The 7767-nt window shown below is 51.5% G+C and overlaps 1 protein-coding gene across 1 annotated transcript; it reads right to left on the reverse strand.

Annotated features, from left to right (window-relative positions):
* Positions 1-2747: 2747 nt before the first annotated feature.
* adprs (ADP-ribosylserine hydrolase) lies at positions 2748-7767 on the reverse strand. The gene is made up of 5 exons (XM_041233924.1): positions 7446-7767; positions 6694-6998; positions 4879-5066; positions 4700-4800; positions 2748-3936 (listed from the first exon to the last, which is right to left on the reverse strand). The coding sequence occupies exons 1-5, from the start codon at positions 7627-7629 to the stop codon at positions 3587-3589; spliced, it is 1128 nt and encodes a 375-aa protein (XP_041089858.1). The 5' UTR covers positions 7630-7767; the 3' UTR covers positions 2748-3586.

Here is a 7767-nt window from a genome sequence, read left to right on the forward strand (position 1 = left end):
GAGGGGGAGGGTCTATCTGATTTTCTATCAATTAACTGGAGTTTTCTTGAGAAACTCGCCCGCCGCTTACCCTCCCCGCACTGCACAAGACACGGGAAACTAGCGAGGAGGAGAAGAGGGCAAGAGCGACTGGAACACGACATTCCTCTCACTGATACAACGCGGCGCACACCGACCAAGAACAACAGAGCCGTGCGCAGGACAGCATTCACCGCACTGCAGTGCGCAGCCGAGGAGAAGCGGCTCCTCACACAGCGGGCGGGCTCGCCATGCACTGCGATTTCCAGCTTTACCGGAAAACACTAAGGAAGGCTCTACGAGTGCTAGCAACGTGATTAATCGAACTTCTGAGAACAAATCTTACAAGCTGGCTCACGGCATCGACCCCTCATTACTTCGTGTAAGGAACAAAACATATCTAGGCCTGTTCGTGTGTTTTTGAAGTTTGTTGCAAGTGAATTTGGAGCTTCCGCTCCACACCCGAGCTAAGTGACACAGTGTCACCCACACCACACCCCTCACGAAACCACGTCCCAGGATCAAACCTGCAGCGAGCTTCTTCATTCAAATAAAAACGCACATTTCAAAAGACTAGACGAGGCTGCACTGAGACCGGGTCGGGAGTGCGAATCACGGGGTCTCGTTGCCGGTTAGTACGAGTACTGCAGTTCCGGACTTTAACTGAAGTTTAATCAAATCCACAGCATCGTCAAAACGCATGCGTGACATCGCAAACCAAACCCAACAGACAACCAGTGCCGGAGAGAAGCGCCTGTTTGTGCATTGGCCGATGCTGCTGTAACTGAACCGAGGCGAGAGAGTATTACCCGCGTCCAATGATTAGGGACGCTGCTGAACAGAAATGGGTCAATAATAACACAGGACTGCACACGATTACGAGTCGTGTTTAACCCTTCCCGATCTCTCCGTGTATGAATGCATTCAGCACTCCACACTGCAGAGTACACTAATCTCTGTGACTGCGGACTGGGTAACACGATTTAACAACACACACACACACACACACACACACACACACACACACACACACACACACAACACGATTTACACACACACACACACACACACACACACACACACACACACACACTGCAGAGTACACTAATCTCTGTGACTGCGGACTGGGTAACACGATTTAACACACACACACACTGTGACTGCACACACACACACACACACAATCTCACTGGACTGGGTAACACGATTTAACAAAACACACACACACACACACACACACACACACACACACACACACACACACACACACACACACACACACACTGCAGAGTACACTAATCTCTGTGACTGCGGACTGGGTAACACGATTTAACAACACACACACACACACACACACACACACACACACACACACACACACAGTACACTAATCTCTGTGACTGCGGACTGGGTAACACACACACACACACACACACACACACACACACACACACACACACACACACACACTGTACTGCACGTCAGAACCACCGGCCTTATACACAACAGCAAATAAGCAATATAAAGCCGGCTTCTTGTTTCCCAGTAAAGAGCCTGGCGATGCAGCTCCAATCAGACACTGCCTCTCAAGTTATGCCACAGTTGCAAAAATAAAACAAAGTTTTTGTTTTGTTGCTTCTTTTTTTTTTTTTTGCCTAGTTCAAATTCTGCATCTAACACACTTCCAATATATTACAGGGCCAAGTAAGTCACATACCCCTTCCTTACTGTATAGCCATTATTAAACAGGACACGGTTTCTGGGGTGTTTAGAAATGACTGGGCTGCAGCGAGCCCCGCAATTCACCGGACCCGCACTGTCAATGCAGCAAAAACATCGCTCCCCAGCTCGCTATCCTGGAGTTTGGGGCGCTTTTTCCGGACCCCACCCCGCCGCCGCCGCCGCTGCTTACCTTTCCTTGCTCTCCGCTAGTTCCCTGTTTCAATCTCTCTCTCCCTCTCTTCCTGTGTAGCCAGGGCGCTCCCAGCTGTCACCGCGGCGGCGCAGCTTCTTCCGCCCGTTTTCAGTCCGGCGCTTCACCTTATAAGGAGAGGCGGCGGTGTTTCCGCAGCCTCTGCCTTGCGTTGCAGTGGAGCATGGCGCGCATTTCTGTCTTATAACTCCTGTGTAGCGAGAGTCGGCTGTTTGCTGCTCAAACCTAAACCAGGACCGCAATAACTTCGTGTTTATAGCGCCGCCACTCCCAGCGCAGAGCCTGTCGAGGCTCAGTCAGGGGAGCGCTTGCTTCATTTCATTCTTCGCTATTTGTCAGTATGTCATGTTGTTATATTTGTAGATATTGACTGTACATAAGAGAAGCAGTAAAAACAATCTAATGACACACGTTTTTACCGAAGAGAGCCAGCCTATCGAGGTTTCGGTGTTTGTAACGCGCCTTGTCAGGGGAAAGCATGTCTGAAAACTTCTAGGCTTCTGAAGCCATGACAACGACACTCACTTATTTCTGTTGGAAGGCGTTAATGTGGTTGTGATGTCATTTACTACACCCAGTAGTTATTTATTAATATCAGAGGTTATATTAGAGCATCTGGAACGGAAACGTCAGCAGCACTGGGGTCTGTCGTCACTGGTATTAGGAGTCTTGTGTAATTAATAGAAACAATCAGTAACACGCTGGCCTTGTTCAAAGTGCAGATATTGATCTTGTGCTGGGGAGGTTACACAGGGTATACAGGGTATACAGTGTTTCATTTACCTTATAGAGGCTTTGAATCCAGTTGAAGTCACAAATGAAAGCAAGCTGACAATCCCAGTGTCCCCAGTGCACCTCACACAATGTAATAATGTGTTTCACGCAGCAGGAGAGCCAGCTGGCTGCGAGCTCTGCTGGTACAGTGTGGGACTCTGATTCCCAGGTTAGTGGGTTCAAACCCCGTGTTAGGAGGGTGTGTTTTTATTTCATTTTCAAAGACTTTGTCTTTTTTGTAAAAATCAAATCCATCAAGGGGTGTTCTTAAGATGGCACAGAGGGCTAATTCACTAGCATGCTGTGCTGTGCTCCCCAGAGTCCCAGGTTCAAATCCAGCTCATTTCTTCTTTTTTCAAAAAAAGGGTTCATTGACCTTATAGTCAGTGTGCAGCACAGCTTTCCTGTGGGACCCAGATTTGAACCATCATCTTCAGGGAGAGAAGGCCATGGGGTTAGTCCACTGCACCACCAGCTCCACCAGTTTACACTAACTCCCTGGGAGATTAACAGAGGAATATTTCTCCTGTTATTGTCCCTGAGTGAATTGGTTGTTATGTTATGAACTCCTAATAAAAGGCTCAGTCTTATAAACTCACACTCAGGCTGCCTGTTTAAAACAATTCATTATTTTAATTATCTTCTTTTAAAATGAATAAAGAAAAAAAACTAACAAAAATCATCTTCCTCACCAATTACAATTCTGTCAGTCTTCTTCTGTCAGTCTTTTTACCAGCAGTGCCTTACACCTCAGTGACGCTCCCCCTCTCTCTGTTACCCCTCTCAGTGCCCCCTCTCAAGAGTTCTCTCCTCTCCTCACTCCCTCTTCCTCCCTGTCCACCCCTCTCAAGAGTTCTCTCCTCACTCCCCCTCTTCCTCCCTGTCCACCCCTCTCTCCCTTTCAGTGGTGCTGCCCCCTAGTGCTCTGCACTGGTACAGCTTGTGCAGTCTCTCCCCCCACTCCTCTGCATCCTGCTCCCCCTCGCAGCAGCGTTGCCATGACGCTGGGACCTGCTCCATCCCATAGTGCGCCCCAGCGATGGCCCCGGCCATGGTGGCGATGGTGTCGGTGTCGCCCCCGAGCGCCAAGCTGAACGCCAGTGTCCGCTGAACCCCGCTGTAGTGGGGGGGCAGGCCAGGGCGCATGGAGAGGCAGTGCAGAACACAGAATATCGCCGTGGGGACTGAGTGCAGAGCAGCTATACCGTTACCTGAGAGAAGAGAGGAGAATACTGTCATATAGATAGAGAGAGACATACAGCACTACACAGACAGAGATACACACACACAGAGACACACAGAGAGAAACACACACACACAGACACATTGAGACACACAGCAATTCACACACACAGACACACTGAGACACACAGCAATCCACACACACACAGACACACTGAGACACACAGCAACACACACACACAGACACACTGAGACACACAGCACACACACACACACACACAGACACACACACACAGAGACACACACACACAGACACACACACACACACACACACAGACACACACACACTGAGACACACAGCAATCCACACACACAGACACACTGAGACACACAGCAATCCACACACACACAGACACACACACAGACACACAGCAATCCACACACACACAGCACACACACACAGACACACTGAGACACACAGCAATCCACACACACAGACACACTGAGACACACAGCAATCCACACACACACAGACACACTGAGACACACACACAACACACACACACACACACAGACACACTGAGACACACAGCAATCCACACACACACACACACACTGAGACACACAGCAATCCACACACACAGACACACTGAGACACACAGCAATCCACACACACACAGACACACTGAGACACACAGCAATCCACACACACACAGACACACTGAGACACACAGCAATCCACACACACAGACACACAGCAATCCACACACACAGACAGGGGGCCTCTCTCACCTAGCTCCATCACCACCTCTTCCACACTCACTTCACTCCCCTCCAGCATCTCCTTCACCTTCCTCAGCCGAGTGCAGTACGGGAAGTCAGCTTCATTCAGCCTGCAGGGAGAGGGAGAGAGAGAGATAGTTAGAACATACACTCCTCCACCTCCCTCCTCCTCCCTCTCACTCACTCACTCTCTGGCGTCGCTCAGTGCTTTCTCCTCTCTCTCTAGACTCTCCATCTCTCCGATCAGAAGCTCCAGGTACTGCCCCCCTGAGCACAGAACCCCCCGTAGGGCAAAGTGCACGGCCAGCGCCTGTAGCACGGCTCCATTATATCCCAGTGAGGAGGTGTGAGTGAGCAGGGCACAGCGTCGGGAGAACTGGGGAGAGGAGAGAGGGGTTAGAGAGGAGAGAGAAGAGACAGGGGTTAGAGAGGAGAGAGGGAGAGAGGAGAGGGGGTTAGAGAGATGAGAGGTTGGTGGTTAGATGGGTTGAGAGAGGGGTTAGAGGGGAGAGAGGGAGAGAGGAGAGGGGGTTAGAGAGATGAGAGGTTGGTGGTTAGATGGGTTGAGAGAGGGGTTAGAGAGTAGAGAGGGAGAGAGGAGAGGGGGTTAGAGAGATGAGAGGTTGGTGGTTAGATGGGTTGAGAGAGGGGTTAGAGAGGAGAGAGGGAGAGAGGAGAGGGGGTTAGAGAGATGAGAGGTTGGTGGTTAGATGGAGGGGGTAGAGAGGGGTTCTCTCCGATCAGAGGGGTTAGAGGAGAGGGGGTTAGAGAGATGAGAGGTTGGTGGTTAGATGGAGTTGAGAGAGAGGGTTAGAGGAGAGGGGGTTAGAGAGATGAGAGGTTGGTGGTTAGATGGGTTGAGAGAGGGGTTAGAGGAGAGGGGGTTAGAGAGATGAGAAGTTGGTGGTTAGATGGGTTGAGAGAGAGGAGGGGGGTTAGAGAGGAGAGAGGGGTTAGAGAGGGGTTAGAGAGAGAGAGGGGAGAGAGAGAGGGAGAGAGGGGTTAGAGAGATGAGAGGTTGGTGGTTAGATGGGTTGAGAGAGGAGAGGAGGGGTTAGAGAGATGAGAAGTTGGTGGTTAGATGGGTTGAGAGAGGGGTTAGACTTCTTAAACAGGAGAGAGGGTTAGAGAGATGAGAGGGGGTGGTTGAGAGAGGGTTAGAGAGATGAGAGAGGGGTTAGAGAGTAGAGAGGGAGAGAGGAGAGGGGGTTAGAGAGATGAGAGGTTGGTGGTTAGATGGGTTGAGAGAGGGGTTAGAGGAGAGGGGGTTAGAGAGATGAGAGGTTGGTGGTTAGATGGGTTGACAGAGGGGTTAGAGGAGAGGGGGTTAGAGAGATGAGAAGTTGGTGGTTAGATGGGTTGAGAGAGGGGTTAGAGAGTAGAGAGGGAGAGAGGAGAGGGGGTTAGAGAGATGAGAGGTTGGTGGTTAGATGGGTTGAGAGAGGGGTTAGAGAGGAGAGAGGGAGAGAGGAGAGGGGGTTAGAGAGATGAGAGGTTGGTGGTTAGATGGGTTGAGAGAGGGGTTAGAGGGGGAGAGAGGGAGAGAGGAGAGGGGGTTAGAGAGATGAGAGGTTGGTGGTTAGATGGGTTGAGAGAGGGGTTAGAGGGGAGAGAGGGAGAGAGGAGAGGGGGTTAGAGAGATGAGAGGTTGGTGGTTAGATGGGTTGAGAGAGGGGTTAGAGAGGAGAGAGGGAGAGAGGAGAGGGGGTTAGAGAGATGAGAGGTTGGTGGTTAGATGGGTTGAGAGAGGGGTTAGAGAGGGAGAGAGGAGAGGGGGTTAGAGAGATGAGAGGTTGGTGGTTAGATGGGTTGAAAGAGGGGTTAAAGGAGAGGGGGTTAGAGAGATGAGAAGTTGGTGGTTAGATGGGTTGAGAGAAGGGTTAAAGGAGAGGGGGTTAGAGAGATGAGAAGTTGGTGGTTAGATGGGTTGAGAGAAGGGTTAGAGGGGAGAGAGGGAGAGGTGTTCAGGGAGTGCTGAGGGAATTGGGGTGTCAGTGCCTCACCTCAATCACGTCCTGTGTTTGGGGGTACGCCAACGCGATAGGGGCGACCCGCATGGCCCCCCCGTTCCCAAAGGACCCCCTCCCACCGAACTGCTCCCTGGCGGGCTGGAGCACGTCCACACAGCGGGGGCTGAGCAGCTTCTTAAACACCCGGACCACTCCCGCCCCGTACCCCCGAAGCGGAGCCCTGCGGTACTCCTCCGCAAACCTGCGCCCCAAATCAGAGACATCGAACTCACTTCGAGAGAGCAGGGACTGAATCACACAGCGAGTCATAGCCGTGTCATCAGAGTACTGCAGAATACCTGAGAGAGAGAGAGAGAGAGAGAGAGAGAGAGAGAGAGAGAGAGAGATAACGGATTCCTCATCTCCACTCTTGAGCTCACAGAAGGCTGATCTAATCAGAAGAGATTATTGCTTTCACTTTCACACACAAAGCATTATGAAGAATCAACGGCAGCTAGAAATACATAGAAATGATAAAAACAACAACAGCAATTTTATATATATATAAATTCTCCCCTGACCCCGTCCCTCGGGTGAGACATACAGCCGAGGTCCTATTGGAAGTGACTCTGCTGCAGCAGTTGCGATGCACGGTTCACCCCCTAGCCTCTCATCAGCACCAACCTCTCATCTCTCTAACCCCCTCTCCTCTCGCCCTCTGCTAAATGACTGCCTCAAACACTGAGAATGCGCTATTCTTAATACTAATATCAATGTGGCATTATGCTGCTGTGCTCCGGACTCACCGTCCCCACGGTTCTCCTCCTCCAGTCCGTCTAGGTGTTGCAGAACCCGGTCCAGAGGAACCTCCTCCGTGCCCTCGAACTCGGCACCGACACAGTCCCCAAGCAGCGCGCCGACCAGAGCGCCTCGGAACCGGGACAGGGAGCTCGGAACCGCCGCTCCGGCCCGGCCGAGCACAGCCGACATGTTCGCAAGCTCAGCCCGGTCACAGACCCGGGTTCAGTCCAGGTATAGGGCTCACACCGGGTCCGCGGCGGCGTGGCTCTAGCGCAGTCTGTGATGTACGGTCCCGGTCCGGTTCGTGATTGGTGTTTGTATTTTGTC

Source organism: Polyodon spathula, chromosome 32, assembly GCF_017654505.1.
Source record: "Polyodon spathula isolate WHYD16114869_AA chromosome 32, ASM1765450v1, whole genome shotgun sequence".
Classification (NCBI taxonomy): Eukaryota; Metazoa; Chordata; class Actinopteri; order Acipenseriformes; family Polyodontidae; genus Polyodon; species Polyodon spathula.

What these genes read in the sequence shown, in the direction of transcription:
- adprs (XM_041233924.1), bottom strand. Translation starts at nt 7,629, where the DNA reads ATGTCGGCTGTGCTCGGCCGGGCCGGAGCGGCGGTTCCGAGCTCCCTG. An exon ending in GCACTGAGCGACGCCAGAGA is followed by an intron (nt 4,801 to 4,878) that starts GTGAGTGAGTGA and finishes CTCTCCCTGCAG; the next exon opens with GCTGAATGAAGCTGACTTCC. An exon ending in AGAGGTGGTGATGGAGCTAG is followed by an intron (nt 3,937 to 4,699) that starts GTGAGAGAGGCC and finishes CTCTTCTCTCAG; the next exon opens with GTAACGGTATAGCTGCTCTG.